This window comes from Telopea speciosissima, chromosome 11 (genome assembly GCF_018873765.1).
Source record: "Telopea speciosissima isolate NSW1024214 ecotype Mountain lineage chromosome 11, Tspe_v1, whole genome shotgun sequence".
Classification (NCBI taxonomy): Eukaryota; Viridiplantae; Streptophyta; class Magnoliopsida; order Proteales; family Proteaceae; genus Telopea; species Telopea speciosissima.
The window spans coordinates 18091854-18114498 of record NC_057926.1 but is presented as its reverse complement, the minus strand read 5'-3'; the positions used below and the strand labels follow the sequence as shown (position 1 = coordinate 18114498).

The 22645-nt window shown below is 39.9% G+C and overlaps 1 protein-coding gene across 1 annotated transcript in view; it reads left to right on the top strand.

The window, feature by feature from the left end:
* The window catches only part of LOC122646384 (protein transport protein SEC23-like), a 128507-nt gene that overhangs the window by 22959 nt on the left and 82903 nt on the right, over positions 1-22645 (top strand). The window contains exons 4-8 of the mRNA XM_043839934.1: positions 7860-8002; positions 13231-13306; positions 13384-13559; positions 13655-13736; positions 21599-21676. Coding sequence (XP_043695869.1) covers positions 7860-8002; positions 13231-13306; positions 13384-13559; positions 13655-13736; positions 21599-21676 — 555 coding nt within the window. The remainder of the gene's footprint in view (positions 1-7859; positions 8003-13230; positions 13307-13383; positions 13560-13654; positions 13737-21598; positions 21677-22645) is intronic.

Below are 22645 nucleotides of genomic sequence, written 5' to 3'. Positions count from 1 at the left end.
GACGTGTATGAGACAGATCGATCAGCTTGCGCACCAAATGTTGATACCGACCTTTGTCTACTGGCTCACTTGTTTGACTAGACAGACGGGCATTTGGTTCTACAGGTGTATCGGCCGGCTTACATCCCATCATACCCGTCTCAGTTAAGATGTCTAAGATGTATTTCCGTTGAGAGAGAAACACACCCTTTGTAGACCGGGCCACCTCGATGCCAAGAAAATAGCGCCACTGTCCCAAGTCTTTAATCTCAAATTCTCGGTCAAGATACAACTTGAGGCATGTTATTTCTTCAATGTCGTCCCCAGTTACCACTATGTCGTCAACATAGACAATTAAGGCTACTATCTTGGTCCCCGTGCGCCTGATAAAGAGAATGTGATTTGCATTGCTTTGAGAATAACCAAACGAGACCATATCACCATGAAAACGGCCAAACCAGGCTCGAGGAGACTGTTTCAGTCCGTATAACGCACGCTTGAGCTTACATACCTTGCCATCAGTCGCTGGAATACCAAATCCAGGAGGAATATCTAGATACACCTCTTCTTCGAGCTTCCCATGTAGGAAGGTGTTCTTCACATCAAGTTGTTGCAAGGTCCACCCAAGATTGACTGTACATGAGAGGATGACTCGAATGGTGTTCATCTTCGCAACCGGTGCGAATGTCTCCTGATAATCCAGACCATATGTTTGTGTAAATCCTCTAGCAACCAGCCTCGCCTTGTAGCAATCTACAGACCCATTAGCGTTGTGCTTGACAACAAATATCCACTTACAGCTCACAGTCCTCTTGTTAGGAAGAAGAGTCACCAAATCCCATGTATTGTTCTTCTCCAAAGCCTGCATTTCTTCCACTATTGCTGCCTTCCACCTTGGATCTTTGAGGGCCTCCTTCCAATTCTGAGGAATGGAAACAGAAGACAAAGATGATACAAAGGCACGAAAATATGGAGACAGACACCCATGTGAAACAGCCTTAGAGATAGGATGTTGCGTACAAGTTCTAGTCCCCTTATGGAGGGCAATGGAAAGATTAAGAGACGGATCAGGTAAAGAGGAATCTAATGATATTAATTCAGAGGAGGGATGGTCATTACCAGATGGAGCTGAATCTGAAACCTGATCTGATGCAGGAGTTTGTTGGCTAAGTAGAGTTGATGCAGCTGTGGTAGGCTCTATTTGCTTTCACGAGGTCGTCGATGATAAACAATGTCATAAGGGACAATAACAGGCTGAGAGGTATCTTGGACTGTATCAGTAGCAGCTGAATCATCCAAGTGCTCCCCTTGAATAGGAGAAATGGGAAGAATGGCTGAACCCGAACTATGAGGCACATCATCAGTGAGAACTAAGGTCCCCCCATGAGGAGATGCCGAAGGGAAGTAGGGAACAGCCTCATTAAAAACGATATCCATGGTAACATATATCCGCCGTGTAGGGGGGTGATAGCAGCAGTAACCTTTCTGAGTTGGTGAATATCCCACGAAGGTGTACTTTAATCCACGAGGTTCTAACTTCCCAGGGTGTTGATGGTTCCGGGCAAAGCAAAGACAACCAAACACTTTAGGCGGAACCGTGAAGCTAGTAGAGCCCTAGGAGCCTGGATAGGCGATACGAAGTCTAGAACGTGACTGGGCATCCGATTGATCAGATAAGCTGCAGTAAGGACTGCCTCACCCCAATAAGAAAGAGGCACATTCATTCCAAAAAGAAAGGATCGAGCAACTTCAAGGAGATGGCAATTTTTCCATTCTGCCACACCGTTCTGAGCTGGTGTATCAACACAACTTGTTTGGTGTAAAATACCATGAGTGTCAAGATATGTACGAAACGCGCCATCTAAATATTCCAACCCATTATCACTGCGAAGAACCTGGATAGTGGCTTGGAATTGGGTGTGAACCATGCTGTGAGAGGACTGAAAACAGCGGAACACTTCACTCTTATGACGCATCAAGTAGAGCCAAGTAAGTCGAGTATGACAATCAATAAAAGATACGAACCATCTAAAACCAGATAAAGAATTACACCTTGCTGGACCCCATACATCAGTGTGGATTAACATAAATGGTAAGGTACTTCTTTTATTGGAATTAGAATATGAAACCCGAGTTTGCTTGGCCAAAATGCATGCCTCATAAAACAAATCCTTGGAATTGCAACCAGAAAATAAAGAGGGATTAGACCTAACTAAGGTCCCCATAGGCAGGTGACCCAATCGTTTATGCCAATGTAAAAGGGAAGACGAATCCAAAGAAGCTGGAGCTGCTGATTTTGAAGAACCTGGAGCAGCTGATTGTGTCGGATGGGCTTGATGGGTGGGTGAAGCTTCCTCGTCAAGCAAATAGAGACCAGCACGAGCCCTACCAGAGCCAATCGTTTCTTTTGTCACCATATCCTGAAACAAACAGTAAGAGGGAAAAAATATTACTTTGCAATTTAAGTCAGAAGTAAGGCGATGAATGGAAAGAAGGTTTGTAGAGAACTCAGGAACATGCAAAACATGATGTAAAGTTAAAGTAGGAGTACAAACAATGGAACCTTGTCTTTACCAGAACAAGGAGAGTAACGAGAAAAAGACTAGAATCATCAGTCATGTGATCTGAAGCCCCCGAGTCAGTAATCCATGGACGAGGGGCAGCAGATACACAACCAACGAAAGCTATACTTGAGGTAGCAGAAGAACCTGATGGTACCGAGGTAGAAAAGAAGGCAGCAGCGGGATTGGCTGTGGCAGGAGAGTCTAACTTGGTGACCAATTGGCGGAACAGCATGGTGACTTCATCAGGCATAGGGGAAGGAGCAGCAGCAGCAGGAGTAGGCACGGCAGGTGCAGCGCCATCAGTAGCGTCTGAAAGATTGGCAGAAGACTTGCAGTTCTTACCACGGCCCTTGGTAGCGTCCTCAGCTGGACGGCCATGAAGCTTCCAACAGGTATCCTTGTTATGCCAGAGTTTCCCACAATAATCACACTTAAAGGGCTGTCTGTCAGAAGTAGCACAATCAGTAGACTTAGTATTACCACCTTGATATGGTAGAGTAATTCCGGAAGCTAAGGCTGATCGCTCTGGAGCAGGTGGCGCAAAAGGAGGAAGCATGGCTGATCTGCGGGTATCTTCAAGCTGAATCAAAGAGTATGATTGTTCCAAAGTGGGAAATGGATCATGACTGAATTTGAGAATGATACTGATCATATTCCACATTCAGACCAGCCAGAAATCGTAAACACGGAATTTGTCTTTCCGTTTTTTGAAAGCAGTAACATCTGCAGCCGTAGAGCACTGAAAGTCATCATAATAATCCAAATCTTTCTAGAGAGAACGTAGCTCAGAGTAATACTGAGATAATGTGAGGGTACCTTGCTTAGTCTCATGCAGTTTCTTCCGTAACTCATAGACCTGTGCATCGTTCCCCACTTGTGCGTATGTGTCCTAAGCAGCCTTCCAAATTTTGGCTATAGTATCCAATAGCATATATCCCCGGGCAATCTGAGGTTGCATGCTGCTAAAGAGAAAAGACATAACAAGAGAATTGGCTGAACTCCATCTTTCTTGTTCGGCTTCAGTCGTGGGCCTTGGCTTAGCACCAGTAAGATAGTCATAGTACCCACGAGAGTCAACAGAGACAAAGACGGATCTAGACCACATCAAATAATTTCCCCCATCAAGTTTAACAGCACATGGAGGGAAGGTTGGGTATGAACAGCTGCCATCATCTGCAGAAGAACCACTAGAGGCCTCCGAACCAGTCATCTCCGATTGGATAAAGGAGTTCCGGAAAAAATCTAAGGAATCTAGTGTGGAAGAGAAACGATACAGCCAGAGAAAAAAAATTCGATTTCAGAGAGAGACCTGAGAAATCGAGAAGCACAGGAGATATTGCAATCCAAGAAAAAAACGATACCTGGGAATGCCTGGGAAAAAAAAAAAAAAAACGATAACTAGAAGGGGATTTCAGACCCAAAAAAAAATCGAAATTAGGCTAGAACCTAAGAATCGATAGGGAGAGAAAAAATATCGATCTTCAAAAGAGAAACCAAAAAGATCGAAGGAAGGAAGATGGCTGAAACCCAAAAAAAAATCCACAAAAAATATGGATTAAGACCTTCAAATCATTAATTTAATGAAGGGAACCAAAAACAAGGGTAAACAAAAGCCCTCGGTGGCTTAGAAGATCGCCACCGAGGAAGCGAAAGGAAAAGAAGCAGAAGTGGTGGGTGGTGGTGGTGCTAGAAGGGAAGAAGAGATCATACGGTGATCCCTAGGTGGAAGTGGGATGGTGGCAGTAGGTGAAGAAAAATCGAGACAGAGGAAAAAAAACGATGGGAATTGTTTTTTTCTAGTACCCTATCAATTGTTGCTCTGATACCATGTTGGAATGGAGAGAATAGGACTTGTGTCATTATCACTGGTCCTCTTTATTTATAATATCAGGAATAGGGTTGCAATGTATACAAAATATAGAAACTACCCAAAATACCCTTATTCCCTTAAACCCAAATTACAACAATAACATTAATGTAGGTAGGTGGTAAAAGTCAATGCCTCACTCACATACCATCATAGTTGTCATGGCGTCACGGCGATCCAAGTCGGTGGAGGGGTGTCACGTCGATATATTGACATGTCGCCCGCCATGGCGTTGCCATGGCGAGCATGTCGTTGCCATGGCGAGCATGTCGACCATGTTTTATTTTTTATTTTCTCTATTTTTAATGTTTTAATAGATGTATACTCAAGCCATGTTTTATTTTTTCTCTATTGTTTCTCAAGTTTTAAGAAGAAAATTCAGAAATCGAAGAAGAAATCGAAGAGGGAAAGAAGAAATCGAAGAGGGAAGAAGAAATCGAAGACAAGAAGAAGAAATCGAAGACAAGAAGAAGAAATCGAAGAGGGACGCCATGGCGTAGGTCGCCATGCAACCTTCTCCAGTGCCAGGACACCATGGCGGTGCCATGACAACTATGCGTACCATATAGCCACATAAATCCTTGTACAATGCCACACCTCAAGCACATCTGAATACTGAAAATAACACAAGTAAGCCCTTCAAACTGGGGTTTCTAAAATTGGGGTGTTACACATTTGATGGTTGATCTGCTCGTTAGAGATGTTCCATCTGTTTTCTGTTTACAGATTGGGACAATGTTACCACTCTAACTTACCCAGGATCAAATTGAACATACAAGCTGTTTTGTGGGTGTAGCCCAGACCAACCGGTGTAGGGAATTCTGCTAGTGCAGAATTGATGCAGTGCATCCTTCTGATCCACCAGGACCAAGAAGACCAGATCTTTATTTTGCTAAGAAATATACTCGGCTAAAGGCCCAGTCCAAGCCCACAGCCCAGCAGCAGCCAAAGGCCCAGATTAGCAAGAAATTCCAACCCAAGTTCCCCATTGAGCCCAGCAAGAACGAAGTCTCTCTTTGGACCCAACCAGCCCAAAACATGGACTCCTTGGAGCTGTCAAACTGGCCCCCACAAAACATGACTTTATTTTGTGCCTTTTCATATTCATAGGCAGGTTTATTGCTTTCTTTTATTTTGGTCTTGTTTGTAGTTCCAAAGTCTTGGAACAATTTTGTATTTTCTTGGGATAGTTTCTATGTAATGGGGTTTGGTTTCTAGGTGTTGGAATTCCAAAAGTCTCGTTAGTTCTTATGCATGTATCTCAAGAGGATCCTCAGCCTTCTCTTCCCCTATAAATACCAAAATCGTGGAGGCTGTAGAGCCATTCCAGAATTATTCAAAAAAAGACTTAGTCTCCTCTCTTATGAGAACTTTGCTTGTCAGTTTATAAAGTGGCCTAGGTGGGACTCCTATGGTGGGACACTAGTGAGACTAATTTTCTAATTTATCTTTTCTTATTTATCATCTTCAGCCTCAAGCCTTCATCAGCCATTACAGCAGACCATTTTCAAGTAAGTCATTCAAGCTATCCCTAATCTGCTCCTGCATCCCTCCTTTCATTTACAGCCCCTTTTCTGTCCAGAAAACCCTCATCATTAGTCCTCTTTCTTTAACCTCAAAAATCAGAATCGATCTTGGCTTGTAGTCCTTTTTTTTAGGTCTGCACCAAGAATTACATTGGGTTTTGGGTTTTCTATGAGAGGGTTTTGATAACATCGTTGTGAATGGAGTTTCAACAACTATTGAGGCATCTTCTAATAAAGATGACCCCTGGAGATATGCATGTGTTGATAGACACATAATACACTTTGCTTCAGACTTAAACAACTCATTCCATTGGAGCCTAGGACAGAAAATTGCGGATCTATTGTCAAGGAACGCTTGGTAGACTGAGATGGTATTCTGGGCATTCCTTTCCTTTGACATACTACCCTGATTCTCTATTCATATATGCTATTTTTTTCTTCGTTTGTCATTGTTGCAGGTGACTTGCCCTTGCTATGTTAAGGGCTTCGTAGTCAAGGTTCAAGAAGTTGGTTTCAACCAATGTTTCGTTCCTTGTTGAAATCGAAATTTTCTGGTTTCAATAACAATTTCGGTGGTCAAATGGCCATATTTTGGCCTGAAACTTCAGAAAATCCTAATTAAGCATCTCTAAACATACTAGAACCTTTAGATTGTAAATATACGCACTCAAAATGGTAGTTTGGTTTTGGACCCTAGGTTGCTAGTGCACGCTGTACCCTGTTGGATACTCTCTGATGTAGCCTATTCTACACATAATTTCGTACTATTTTACATATAATTTCTTTAATAAAAATTATGATGATTTTTCAAACAAGGCAGAATATTGTCCCCTATTTTTTTTTTTTTTTTTAATTTTCTGACTTTTTTAATTTTTGAAAATAAAATAATATTTTTTGCACAAAAATATAAGCGACACGTTGAAGCCATAATTGGCCAACAGTGTCTAACATATATAATACTGAGCCCCTACAAATGTATATTACCCTATTTTATTCAAAAATGTGTTTTAAGAAAATCAATTTTTTTAACTAGAAGTAAAAAAATAATTTAAAAAAAGAAAATTAAATCTGACTCCATGAAGGCGTAGATCAGCCTGCAGTGTGTAACATAAAAAAAATTGAAGGCCAACCACTAAATTTTTACCCTATTTTTGGCAAAAATTAATTTTGAATAAAAGGGTTATACCTCCAACTTGGAATCTTGCTCAAATCCGGCAAATCATCGCTATTGTTTATAGATGTATTGTAGTAGTAATTAACACTGTTCCACCAAATATGTATGTGATTTGACAAAAAAATATCATATCTGTTTTTTTATTTTAGTTTTCCCCTCATGCTATCAAAACACTGAAACTAAAGAAATATCAAAATTTTGATCAATTTCGATTGAAACAGTGCTTAAAAATGCCCTGGTTTGTATCGTTACGTACAAAATGCTAAACATAACCGAAATCTCGACCGAAACTTTGTATTCCTGGTGAATAGCACTGCATTTCGTTTCAACCTTTATCGAAACCAAAATATTTTGCGGACCTCGGCGCAATGGTAAGGTTGCTCCATTGTGACCTAGTGGTCGCAGGTTGAAGTCAGGAAACAGCCTCTCCACGAGGTGGGGGTAAGGCTGCGTACATTATGATCCTCCCCAGACCCCGCAATGATGGGAGCCTCCTGCACTGTGTATGCCCTTTTGGTGGTTTCGATCAAATCTCAAACTATGTTTGTAGTTTTGTTTGATCATTTCCAATAAAGGTTGTTATTTGTATAAAAAAGAAGGACCATTTTTTCTTCAAGATCTATTTTCCATGGCAAGCAATATCTTTTGAGTGGTTGTTTAATATTATCTTGGTAGCTGCGAACTTACTACCTTCCATATGTAAGAATTGAACTTACCATCTGTTTCATTTTTTTTAAAAAAATTTCCAGGTGGGGGTGGCTGAACTTAAAATTGCAGTTGAAAGAACTGGGGGCCTGGTTGTGCTCGCAGAAAGTTTTGGGCATTCTGTTTTCAAGGATTCTCTGAAGCGTGTCTTCCAATCGAGTGGCTATGAGCTCGATTTTTCATTCAAGTAAGGCCTATGTTAGCTCTTTATGTTCTGAATGAGTGTCCCCAATGCATCCTGCAAATGCCCTAAATATAAGTTTTGAAGAGCTTATCTTCTTTTGTAATATAGTATCTCACCTTGACATAAAACCGTGACCCTGATCAATCTATTTTCTGTCCATGTAGGGAACATCTTCTGCACTTGAGAAGATTATGTTTTGTTTCTATTTTCATGTTTCTAAATATTAGTTTCTATTTCATGTCATTCCTAGTTACTAAATTTTGTTAGTTTCTATTTTCAAATAGTTTCTGTTTTGTTAAAGCTTGAGAGGAAAGTTATGCCTTTTTATTTATACGTAACAGCCCTTAGAGGCTCCCCACAGTTTGATTAGTTGAATGAAATTTTGCTTTGAAGCATGAAAATTCTCATGTCCAATTGATTGTGACTTGAAGGGCTGAAGGAACTTGGCTGAGAGAGCCTAATCCATCTATCCCCCCTGCTTTCTAATTCTCTTCTTCTCCATTCTCTTCATCTCCAATCGAGATTCCCTTGTGCTGCTACTGTTGCTGGGTGACCTTAGGTTCTGGAGTTCCCTTTTTGAAGGCTGCAACCACACCAACAACCAAGGCTGTTACTGCTACTGTCTTCCTCATTCGAGTACAGGCGTTGTTCTTGGACTTGGATTCCTGCTGCAACATCTCAGTGTGTTATCTCCATATTCCTTCATCAAACCTGCTGGGTTTTGAAGTACTACACCACACCTTCATCCCCTCCATTCGATCCCCACTCCTACCCTATTCCATTGGCTGGAATCCTCCATATTCACAAACCTTTTATTTTTATTCCACCTTCATTACTTTGGCCCTACACTCGATCCAAAATTGAGCCCCAACTGGTGGCTGGTTTGGTCTGCAGAATTTTAGTTTCTAATTTTGTGTTGCTGCCATATCGTCTAATTCAACCATCATATTCAAGTGAGACTCTCAGCCATAGTACTATATCTCGCGATATATCGGTATCTCAGGCCTACCGAGATATCCGAAATATCTGAAATTTGGTGAAATTTCGCCGAAATATTGCATTTTTTCTGCAATATTTCGGGAGTCCATCTCGGTGGTTATTTGGCCATATCTAGGCCTGATACTTCATGGACACCCTTTAAGCTAAATAAACACATTTAAACCTTCATATTGCAAAAAAATGAAGTCAAAGTGGTGTTTTGGGTTTACACCCTTGATTGACTGTATACGGTCGGACCCTGTTGTATAAAATAGTTAAATACATATTGTTTAAGTACTAAAAGACATAATAAGAAATTTAAACAAAGTAATGAAACAAAAATAAAGTCAAATGTAGCCTTTAGTTTAAACTCGTAAAGTCATAAGTGCATAAGTCATAACTCATAAACTTCATAATAGTCAATAGTTCAATACTCAATATATAAAGTATTTCTACGAAATTTACCGAAATATACTGAAATGTACCGAAATTTACCGAAATATACTGCTCAATACACAGTATTTCTACGAAATATACCGAAATTTCGCTGAAATTTGAACTTTTTCCATTTCGGAAGCCCATCTCGTATCGGTAGGGTCGAAATTACCGAAATTTACCGAAATTTCGGCGATATTTCGTGAAATTTTGTACCATGCTCTCAGCAGGGTTTCCACTCCATACAAGCATCAATCGATCCAAGTTTGAAGCGATTCTTCCGGTTGGTTTGGTCTCTACTCACTAAGTTACTAAATCTGAGTTTACCTTCTATTTTAGTGACCTGCTGGTATCTCCCTCTTCAGCCATCGAGCGAAGCTGAGATTTCTAGTTCTTCATCACCCTTATTGGACCTTTACTTTTTAGGAGTATCAGTCCCATACGAGTTGGGGAACTACTGGTTCTGGAGTTGGAATTTTCTGATCTAAAGCTCTGTGTCAGACCTGCGGTTGCAGTGTTTTGGCTGCTATCTGATTTTATTGCTATTATGACGTTCTGCTGCAACCTGTCATCGATCCTACTGTTGAGTTGTTCTTAGCTGAACCCCGTCTACATTAAACTCCTGGATCAACTTTTTCAGCCGTAGAATTTCACAAACTCCATGAGCCATAGCTCTAAATTCAGCCTCAACACTTGATCTGAAACAACAGATTGTTCCTTGCTCTAACTTACCTGATTTCCAATATAGATGCAATAACCTGATGTTGATCTCTTGTTTGTGAGTGATCCTGCCAATCTGCATCAGTATATCCCTCTATTCTCAAGTGATTATTTTCTTGAAAAATAATCCTTATCTTGGGTTTGACTTCACCTAAGAATTCAATAAACTGCTTCCATGTGGTCAGTTCTAGGGGCATGCATGAACTGGCTGAAAACATTGACAGCATTTACAATATCTGGATGAGTGAGGGTGACATAGATCAATTTCCCAACAACTCTAGCATCTTCCTGCGTCACTGCTTAAATTGTTGGAGATTACGTAATAAGGGTATTTTGGGTACTAGTTTATTATCTTGTTAGTTGTTAGTTAGCTTGTATTAAGCTTTATGTTTTTTTTAATCTTTTACCTCCCTAGGGAGTTGTGTGTAATTTTCAATAACTTATGTTAGTGAATCAATATAGGTGAGTGTCAGTACACCTCTGTCCACAAGTTTGCACTCATCCAACTCTTCTCTCCTTCTCTTTCTCCCGTCATCATCTTCTTCCTTGTTCCTACTTCTCTCACCTTGATCCTTGCTCACTTTCAACTTGGTATCAAAGCCAAAAAGGTTTGAGAGTCGACTAGGAGATCTCTCTTTTTCCGGTGTGCCTCTCTTGAAACCCTAGAAAAGTAAAGGGGTCCAATAGGGACTGTACCATGTAAATAGATACAACAAGAAGACCTAATGGAGTTCTCTCATCACCTAGAAGACACATTGGAAGAAGGCTAGGGACTGTGAAGATCGATTGGAAGAAAAAAAGGGAAAGCACAAGTTACTGAGAAAGCATAGCAAGGATCTCTTAGAATCCATTACAAAATGACCCTTAGTTTACTTGAGGTTAAGTCGTGAATTCTAGTTTAAGGTAATGGTTGTAGTTTCTTTGGTTCCATATTTTCTTCAACTTGTTAGAGCAGGATTAGATGATAGCATTTTATTCTTTCTTATTTTAATTTAGGATCATTTTGTTTTTGAATGAATCGCAAAGCTTACTGACTTGGTCATGAAATCTGCAACATAAATATTGCATTTTCAGGATCAAGCATTTTACTTGTTTGACATTCTCTCTCTCTCTCTCTCTCTCTCACACACACACACACACACACACACACACACACACTCTCGAGGTTTAAAATCTCGTTCCATTTCGATATTTCGGTCGAAATATTGTATTTTCTCTGCAATGTTTCAGTAGGTCATTTCAGTGGGTTTTAGGCTAAGTTAAGGCCTGAAACTTCATGGAAACTCTATTTTAGGCTAGATAAACACTTGTAAATGTTCAAATTGGAAAAATTGTCACCCAAAGTGGTGTTTTGGATTTGCACCATTGATTGGCAGTATACGGTCGAATCCTAATGTATAATTTAGTTAATTACACATTTACACATACATTACACATACACATTGTTTAAGACTTTTAAGTATTACAGATCGGCCAATGGTGTGTAACATATGTTTAATTGATCCCCATACAATGTACATAACCCCTTTTTTTAAAGATTTTTGTTGTAGGAAAATCAAAATTTTTAAGCAGAAAAAAAAAAAAATATATATATATATATACAGAAACATTTTCGACACCGTGAGGTTATAGATCGGCCTTTGGTGTCTGACATATATTTATTTCCATGGTTCAAAAAATTGTTTCGTTTCGGTGTTTCAGGCTGACCAAAATATCCGAAATATCCGAAATTTTGGATATTTCTGTCGAAATTTTGCATTTTTTCTGGTATGTTTCGGTAAGGTCATTTCGGTGGGTTTTAGGCCAAGTTAAGGCCTGAAACTTCATGGAAACCCTATTTTAGGCTATATAAACACATTTAAATGTTCAAATTGCAAAAATAGTCACACAAAGTGGTGTTTTGGATTTGCACCATTGATTGGCAATGTACTGTTGAACCCTAATGTATAATTTAGTTAATTACACATACACATTGTTTAAGACTTTAAGTATTAGAGGACATAATAAATTAATGATTAATAAGCAATTTAAACAAGTAAATTGACTTGGAAGTTGGAAACATAAAGTGAATGACTCATAAGTCATAACTTAAGTCATGTGTATTTTACGAATATGGAAAGATACACATATGTGCTAAAAAGTTTGAATCTTGTGTTCTCCAAGTGGTTCCGGCGTAGATGCGGCATAGATTCGACTGAGAAGTGAAAGAATGAAGAAGAAATGAGCAAAAACCACAAAATGAAGAGCTTATGTAGTCTCTGTCGAAATTTCGACTGAGACTGACGAGTTATAGTCTTTTGTGTAAAGTGGTTTTGAGAAGAATCTCGATAGCTCGCGAGATTTAGACTTCATCTCGAGATATCATGATATGGTTGAAATCTCGATCGAGATTTTGACTTTTTTTTATTTGAAGTCCTGTTTCGTTTCGCCCTGGTCGAGTTTTTCGAAATTTCCGAAATCTCGGACGAGATTTCGCGAGATTTAGTACTATGTTTATTTCATCACAAACAAACATGTATTGATCATGTTTTTTTCAAAAAACATTTTGTGGAGAAAATGGTTTTACTTGAAATAGTGGAAATGCTTCACAGATGTGCTAAGAAGGTTCAATCCTGTGTTCTCCAAGTGCTTCCGATGTAGATGCGGCGAAGATTCGAAGGCCGGTTCAAAAATCACCAAAGGAAAGTGAAGGAGGAAGAAATAGGACCCAAAAAATGAAAAATAGCAGCCTATCTCGGTCGAAAATTCAACAGAGAGTCACGAGACTTGGTCTTTTAATAAGGTGGGTTTGTAATTGCCAATATTTCGGCAAGATGTTACAAAGTCTTGAAATCTCGCGAAATGACCGAAATTTCGGTCGAGATATTGCATTTTTTCAATTCGAGCATGCATTTTGTTTCCGGTGAGGTCGAGATACTCGAAATATTCGAAATCTAGACTGAGATTCGCGGGTTTTTGTACATTGCACACACTAGAGGTTTTTGTGTTTGGGCCTCGTTGTTTACCTTTGTGTAGCTTTTGTGCATGCCTGAAATATTTTTTAATTGGGAGTGGGAAATTGGTATATGCCTTACTCTTCTGTTTATCCTTCTTTGTAGTGGTATATTTGAAGTAAGCTGCTCCATGGATATCAAAGTTCAGGGCATTCTAGGTCCTTGTTCATCTCTTGAGAAGGTATGCGTCCAAAGCTTCTGATATTGTTTTGGACTTTCCCTGTTTTATTCTGATTTTTCATGTTGCTAATTTTGCAGAAAGGTCCTTTATGCTCTGAAACAGTTGTTGGGCAGGGAAGCACCAACACTTGGAAGATGTGTGGCCTTGACAAAGCTACATCTTTGTGCTTGGTATTTGAGATTGTCAGAAAGGAAAGTCCAGAATCAATTGGTCCATCCACAAATGATCAGTTTTACCTTCAATTATTAACTTAGTATGTTGGGGCTGTTCTCTTGTTAATAAGCTACTACATTGAGCTTTATAAGGATGATGAAGCTTTTCTAACAGATTACAGATATTTTCTTCCAGTTATCAGAACAATAATGGTCAAATGAGACTTCGTTCTACTACACTTGCCAGAAGATGGGTTGCTGGACCTGGCAGCATACAGGTAACCCTCTGCAATTTATTTTATTTTATTTACTCAGTTCACATGCGGCTTGTTATTTTTATTTACTATCATTTACTAGAATGGAAATCTCTTCTTACTGATCAGGAGGAGGAAACATTAGCACCTAAAAGAGGAATTTGAAGAACTCTTCTCTTTATCCTTTCGTGGTTCAGTTACTTTTTTTTGTTGGGTGAATAAAAATACATTACCAAACGGAAAGAAAAAATACAAGGGAACCCCCAGAATAAGGCGGGGGGGGGGGGGGGGGGGGGAGGAAGAAGAAAAGAACAAACAATACAAAGCTAGCAATACAAGGAGAAACAAATCTCAACCCTCAATAGTTGGGAACAAAGGGTTGAAGCAGAGAGGGAGGGAGGCCCCATGAGACAATAATAAGCTTGTTCCCTGGGGAGTTATCACATCTAGAAAAAACCACCAAAAGTTTACTTTTGACATCAAAGACGATGGAGTTCCAAATCTGTTGGAAAGGTCTAGATTTTTTTTTTTGGGTGAATAAAAAATTCATTACCAAAACCCCAAAGGCAGGAGAGGGGAGAACTGGGGGGGGGGGGAATACACATGGGAAAAGAGGGGGGGGGGGAACTATACAAGAAAAGCCACAGCTTTGGGGGCCAGGCTAGGAGAGGAAAGGAGAGAAGAATCTAAACCCCCAGTAACAACAATGTGCCTGTTCCTTGGGGAGTCTAAAAGAGATCTATGGGGAAGCCTATGAAGCCTTTAGTTGACATCCAAAAAGATGGCTTTCCAAATCATGTCGATAGACCGGGAGTTGGAAGACCATCTACGAAGATTCTACTCCATCCAGATGTGAGAGATAGCAGCCCCGAGCACAAACTTGGCAACAATGTCACAAATAGAGCTACCAGAAAAGGACATATCAAGCCAAAGCCACTCTCGACCAAACGGAAGGTGCCGTCTGGGACAGGGCCAAATGGACCGAAGGGTTTTTTTCCGAATAGAGGAGGCTAGGGGACAGGAAAAGAAAACGTGGTCCACATCTTCAAAACCGTTCTAGCAAAGGATAGAAGAGGGGGAAACAGGGATGTGGCGGTGAAGGAGGAAACATTGGTTGGGAAGGCAAAGATTTAGAGCTTTCCAAACATTGAAGGAGTGTGTAGGGATATGGCCTTTGAACTAAACAAGGTTGCGCCAAGGGACAGAAGGGCCATGGGGACGAACAAAATCCCAAGCGGAGCGGGAGCTAAACATACCAATGCCAGAGAGGAGCCAGGTAACTTTGTCCAAAAGAGAGGGATGGGGGGGAAGCGGGGGAGAGGCCCAAATCTAGGTGAGATCGGGGGAGATGGGGATAAGGGGGTCCAAGAGCCATGAGAGATAATTAATGAGGGGCGGATTTGGGGATGCCAATAGAATAGACCACACAAGCACCAAGGATGTTGTAAAGGATTCCAGCAAGATGTCAAGGATCAAGCCAAAGAGAGATGGAAGTACCATCAGCGATCATTGAGGAGGTGGCACCAAGGGCGAGGGGACAAAGGAGAAGGATTTTTCGCTAGACCCAGGAGTGGTCCGCAGGCTGAGGGATAGTTCAGATGGAATCATTTTGAGGAGGTAAGAGTATACCCATTTAACCCAAATGGAGTCCTACTTAGAGGAGATTTTCCAGATCTGCTTGAGAAGGCCAGCAATGTTGTAATCACGAATACGACGGACACCCAGGCCTCCTTCAGATTTAGGCCGACAGATTGCTGACCAGCTAATTGTGTGGAGGAATTTGGAGGACTCTTAAACTTTCCAAAAGAAAGCACAAAATAGAGATTCTATAGCTTTGATAGTGGATTAAGGGAGCCCATATGTCACACCCCGGCTCGGTTCATAAGGGTCAAGTGTGACTGGATGTCTCTGACATCTAACCAATCCACCAGGATTGTAAGTGTAGTATCCTATTTACAACAATTATCACAATATACATAATTTAAACGCAATGGAAGCAATTCAAATATTAGAGATAGAGGCAATAATAAGGAAATCTAATGATAAAACAGTTATATATATATGAGAGTGAAGTTGAGTTACAAGGAAATCCCACACAGTAACTCAAAACCAAAACACATAACTACAATATACTTAGTATACAAAAGTGTTTATATACATAAAGGGAGGAGATAGCCTGGTCTGTCAGGCAGATCAAGAGAAAGTGCAGTCATCACACGAGCATGAGACATCGTGCTCCACTAAAAGCGGAGTATCAACTCCATGAGCTGTAGGAAGGTCCTGAGCAGAAGAAACTCCCACAGAAATAGGCACAACAGAGGTAATATCTTCTGAAAAATAAGGTATACCACAGGGGTGAGCTCCACTGAGCCCAGTAAGGAAAAACATACAAGCATATGCAGATAGTCCATGATGAATGACCTAAATTAAACATGCTCCTAACATGGATACTAGGTCTCATGCGGTATAAGTACTACTATAATAGAATTATAGCCTCAGTCTCGGGAACACATAACTAGACGTCGGTCACCCGAGCGAAACCATTCTACTACGGTGGAGACCCAGCAGCTCAGGCATCAAACATCTGACGCTAACGGACCCCCAATGATTAACCCTACTGTTTGTTCCCACCCCTGTATTGTTCTTCAGAAATGGGACAGTGAATGACATTCCAGAATCATCCCTTCGGACCTACCACGGGGATACCTCTCCCTTGTTGGTAAGGGACGTAGTATTGGGCTATGTCAATCCTAACCATATGCAGTCTAACATGATGGCATACGTATCAATAAGAGTAATAATAAGCTGACCAGCACATCATCATAAATCATACAGTTCCAAGAACAGTATCAAGTGCAATACAATATGCAGATGCATCCTAAATCATGCACATCTAATGCAAAGAAGTAAAAGCTAATAAACTACATGATCATAGTTATAGAGATGATGCATGGTATGACATATCTAATAAAATAGCAATTAAGTTCACAAACACACTAAATTAAGTTCGATTTCCCTTGCCTAAGATAGCAGACTAGCCTAGCCAAACAGAATCCCAAAACTCCAGGTAAATCACACAAAGATAGGGTTATACAGTCCTAAATAGACACAAAACATCAAGAATTAGGTATAGGAAGAGTCCTAGATCAAAGCCCTAACATCAGGGTTCAAGACACGGCCAAAATCATGGACCGGATTCACAGAAGGGACCCTATGGTCAACCGGTTACAGGCCTGCAACTCCACCGGTCCAAGAATTAGAATTGGGGCTTTTGTATGTAGTCCATGGATCTTGACATGCAAGCATCCAATTGTAGGTTTTAGGCATTATTTAAGGTGGGTCAATAGAATTGGGTTAGTTCAAAACCATTAACTAATTTGGGAATTTGGTCAGTTAACCTAATCTACCATTCTAGGGTTTAATAGGTTGAAGATTCATTTATAAGTTGAAAGATGAGAAGTGAAATTCAGGTTATCTCTCAACCAGAATCATAACAAGTCCAAATTCAAGAACAAATTAGGGGTTTTGGTTCAGTTTCTACCAATTCAATGGTTTAGGGCAGAATTGGGGTTAAGACCCAATTGCAGATAAGAGAATTGAGAGGAAGAAGAAAGTTACAGCAGGGATTTTATTGCCTACCTGATACAGCAGATGAGATTGGAGATGGCAGCCTTGATTATGAGCTCCAAGATCCAAATCATGGTAGTTTCCAAGCTAAGCCTCAATTCCAAGTTCAAGTCTCCAAGGTTTCCCTTCTCTTCTTCTCTTTTCTCCTCCCTTCCTCTTCTTTCTCCAAGGTTCCAAACTGAATCGATTTGTCTTACTTTTGATAAGGACTGAATAGTAAACTAAGCTTTTTATTTATATTAAATGCTAACTAAGGCATGTTTGCCTTAGTTATCTTAGAATTGGTTTTTAAGAAGCATTTTCCAAATCTGATTTTTAATAAAATTAGGTACCTAATTAACTATAAATAGTCATTAGGGTGATGTCATGTGACATCAGGGGGAATCCAGCTGGGGTAAACTACAGGAATCTGGATTCCACACTGGAGACATGGGTCCCACAGATGGAAAATACCATACTACCCCTATATAATAATTAATCAATATTATATATATATATATATACATAAGGATAGATTATAACTTACAATTGTATTAGGAAATGGAGAGATTCTGCATACGCTCGAGCCACCAGATCTGACACAAGTAACTCTGATGCAAGGTGTCGGCAGGATTCTTAGACTCAAGAATAGCTAACTGTGATGACTCCCTAGAATCCTCCATAGGTGAGTCGAGGAGTTGATGCATCTTCTACTGATGTAGCCCACAGCATCGAAGCAACCATAGACATAGAACTGGAACCTGAAATTACACAAGTTTCAAAGTTCAAATTTACAGTGGATTTCACACCATAGATCCCGCACCAGTAGGAGGATTGCAGAACAGATTTGATCAGAACGATCCTACTCGCATAGGAAAGGATTTGCCTTTTTATAGCTGAAGCCTCTTACGGATGAGAACTAACATAGCATTGCAGTGGTGGCCAGTCAGCCTAGTAGGAATAGGGAGAAGACCAAGGTATTTCACGAGAAGGGACCCAAGGGAAAACCCAGTCAAACCGAGGAGGGTGGCTTTGACAAGATCACATACTCCGGAAAGAAAGATTTGCGATTTTAAGAGGTTAATGCGCAAACCTGAGAGAGATTCAAATAGCTGACTGAAAGATCTAGAATTAGAGGTCCATTTCTTGAGATTATGCTCCATTGAAATATGATAGACCATAGTTGTCAAGGCGTCACCTAGGTGCCACCTACGCGTTTAGGCGGTTTTTTTAAGGCCTAGGTGACCTCTGCCTTATTGGGCGCCTTGCACTGGTTTTTATTGGTATTAAACCCGATATTAGCCCTTATTTATGCCAATATCATTTAAGTAATTGAATCATTTACTTAAGATATTATTCATAAATAAGCAAATACCCCCTATTTGAATCCAATAAAAATAGTTAAAAAATCAAATTCCAAAAAGGTTAAAAGTCAATCCCCAGTTCAAGAACAAAAACTGGATTCGACGGTAGGTAAAATTTTCAACTTTATAATGCTGGGGTTTTTCTCAATCTAAAAATTCTATAAATCTTAATCTGGTAAAACATTGCTAAAAACCAAAAGTGCGGTAAAATATTCATTTGTTTTGATATCTGAAAAAATATTTTCATTCAGAGCGATTTTGACAGCATTCGCGCATACCAATTAAGGTTTGACCGGAACATAACTTCTTCAATATAAATCAGATTTAAGCAATTTTGGATTTGTTGGAAAGCTGGTTTTGTGCTCTACCTAAGACTAAAAGTCTAATGTAAAAATAAAATCATCAGACTAGTCAAACTTCTTAGAGAACAAGATCATTTCTCTAAATGGAGAACAGTTTAATTACTTTTAGATAATTTATATTTTCTAAGAACAGTATAAACCAAATGTGAGACTAGTATAAACCAAATGTATGTTTGATTGTTTCAAACTTCCAATAGCTTGCTTCTTTAGTTCTGTTGTCTTCTAGTTCTATTTTGATTTTTGATGACTTGATGTGGCTTAATATTGATTTTTGATGACTTGATGTGACTTAATGTGGCTTAATGTTGATTTTTTTATGACTTGAGAAGGCTTAATGTTGATTTTTGATGATCTAAGGTATATATTGTAGCATGCTAAAATATTGTTGCCTACTAAATAATGTTCGAAAAGAGGGAAATAAAAATAACACTTGGGGGCGCCTTGGTTGCCTAGGTAGGCGCCTTGTTGCCTAAGCGTTTAGACACCCCTCCAATGCATTGGGTCGCTTTGCCGCCTTGGCAACTATGTGATAGACGGTAGCACCATATGTAAGCTTTCCCACCACATCACAGATAGACTTACTAGCAAAGGATATGTCCACCTAAATCCATTCCCGCTAAAAGGGTAGAATCCTTTGCCTCCTTGGCCAGCTAATGTAGAAGGTGTTCAACTAAGAACTACTCTACAGTAGCATCGTTAATAGTTGCAGCAGATCATCAAAAATAAAAGCAAATCAGAATTAGAAGGTAAACAGCAAAATAGAAGGTAACAAATACTAGGTAATCCAAGCAGCAGTTTGGTGTCAAACTTGGATCGAATGGAGCAGGCAGTGATTGAGGTTATCATGTGGTGGACTCTCACTTTGGAGGATTTTCATAAGATTTCTATTGGGCATTGACCGCTACACCAAACATTGGGATCTTGCCGGAATTAGGTGTAGCTATATCACAAGCTCATGTTTCTACAATCTCGATCTGTATTTACTTGAATGATGCTACAAATCTCCATCAAAGTGGTTACAAATTTATAATTGAACAAAAGCGAGGGTGGTCGTTGTGACTTTGCATGTGAGCCATGTTTAAGTCAACATGTGGATATTCCCCCACCCCAACGCCACCATCGCAATTTTGATGGTTACTAAGTGGGCAATACAAGCCCTGCTGGTTTAAGGGGTGTGTGTTCAGGGACCATGGTGGAGCTGTTTTGTTGGTTTTCTCTAGCTCTGTTGGTAGAACCTATTCTATAACAGCTGCACTTCAAGCGGTGATCAAGGGTTTGGAAATATTTATTGATAATGGGTGGCGGGATACCATTGTAAGGGAGATTCAAAGACGTTTAACAGCTGTCTTCAGTCTTGTTCTGGTGTCCCTTGGAGGCACTTGAATGATTTTTTCGTGAGGAAGGCCAGATCTTTATCCTCTAGAAGGGGCCAAATGCCCCCTGCGGTTAGGGAGGGACTAATAGATTTTCCTTGTGTTTGGGACCATACCCTGCTGTCCAAACCTGTGTAGGTTTGTTTTATTTCATTGTGGCTTTGGACTACTGTTGTAAACTGTGCTTTATAACTTGTTTCTTACTTCGCATAAAATGCTTTTTTTATCTTAAAAAATTGCTTGGACATCATAAAAGATTTTGAATTGAGGTGTCTCTTGGTCATATCCCAAGACTTTATATAGTGATGATTAGGGTGATGTATGCTCATATGTTGAAGGAGGTGATTCTGTAAGGTGCCAGTGGTCGATCATTCAATGTCAAGTATCTTACTCAGTTATGCTTCTGTTCTGCATGTTTGTATAGAATCCACATCTGTAGTATCTGTAATCTATTTGAATTTATTTTAATGAAATAACTCATTGACTGATCTAACACAGAGTGATTGTTACTTGTAACTGTTAGGTGAGACCTTTCCGGATCCTTTTTTTGGTTTTGGGGGTGGGGGACTGAAGTTGTGTTGGAGCCCTCCAACCCAATCGTACAGGCTATAAGAAGAAAACCTGGTAGTTGCCATAAATTATGGTATCCAATGTTTGAAATTTCTCCGGAGTAATAATTTTGAGCCCAAGGGAAACAGAAACATGTCTCTAATTTCAACTTGTTTAGTTAAAAATTTCTGCAATTTCATAAATTTTAGCAGATATGACCCCTTTCCATTTAGATACATTTCACTCGGAATTTCAAACCTTGATGGTATCCCCACCTAGCAAGAAATGTGGATGACTGTTGAAGGTGGAAGGCATTACACAATTCTATTGCCACCTTAATGGTCCTATTTTTTAGGTCTTTAAAATACCAGCAATGAAGCTGTCTCAAGTGACCACATACTACTGTGCTGGAAACTATCTCCTGTAATTGTCATTGTAACCGTCTCCTTATTTTATTTTAAACTTCAAAATATCCATAACATTAAGTTTCAGCACTTATTGAATCTTTTTAGCCACAGTGTCTGATCTACTGTTGATTTTTTTATTTTTATTTGAGTCTTTCTTATTAATGCTTTCTTCCATATGTTAAGGCTGTTGCAAGTACAGTTTTGCAACTGATGATTCTTGTGCAGGAATTAATTTCTGGATTTGACCAAGAGGCAGCTGCAGCAGTCATGGCACGCGTAGTTTCTTTCAAAATGGAATCTGAGGTAATGCAAATGAATTTCTCTGCTACTTAAAGTTATCTCCACATGTTTTGTTATTGGTATTTGTTGGTGGGAAGTTTTTCAAATTTTAGGATCTGTATTTTCTTTCTGTATGTTGAGTCAATACTCAATACCTTGAGTAGATGAATGACTGCAAGAGCACTCATCTGATGATCTGTCGAATGCCATTGATGTAGAATCCTCACTGGTCTACCCATACTCATAAGGTTTGCGCAGTCTGCCCCACATTTCTTTGGCTGGCTTGGATGCATTGACTTTGACACTCACACTGTCAACTAGTCCAGACAAAATTGCATCTCTGGCTTGTCTGTCAAATTTATATTTCTTCTTTGAACCCTCCATAGATGCTTCCCAGACATCATATCCCAAACTACCAATATATGGCTCCATCCTGCATCTCCATGTGGCAAAATTTATTCCATCAAATACCGGTGCCATGGTAGAAAACAAACTACGAGCTTCACCTGATGCTATCTCCAAATCAACTGGATCACTCTGAGCTGTTAAGCTATTTGCAGAGCCCTAGCTCTGATACCAATTGTTGGACTGAGATGGTCAATGAGAGGGGGTGAATCAGTGATCTTCAAAAACAAATCCCTCAAACCTCAAACTCTTCAGGTGATGGATTTCATTGGCAGTTCACAACCACACAGCCCATGCAAAAGTCATAAACCACAAACCACCTCGCAACAAGGTTTTAAGTATCGGAATTGGGTATTGTATCGGAAGGGCGATTTTAAGAGACATCGTATGATGCAGGGATAAATTGGCTCACAAGGTTCTTTTTTAGAACTTGGTCCACATAGAGTGAAAAGTTTGTCTTTTCCGTGGGTTGGGGTAAGGCGGGTTAAGTCCCCCCCATTGTACTTGATTTTTATGAGTTGACTATTCAATAAAATGGCAGGGGCCAGCCTGGGTCCCAGATAATATTCGGGTTTAAAATAAAAAAAA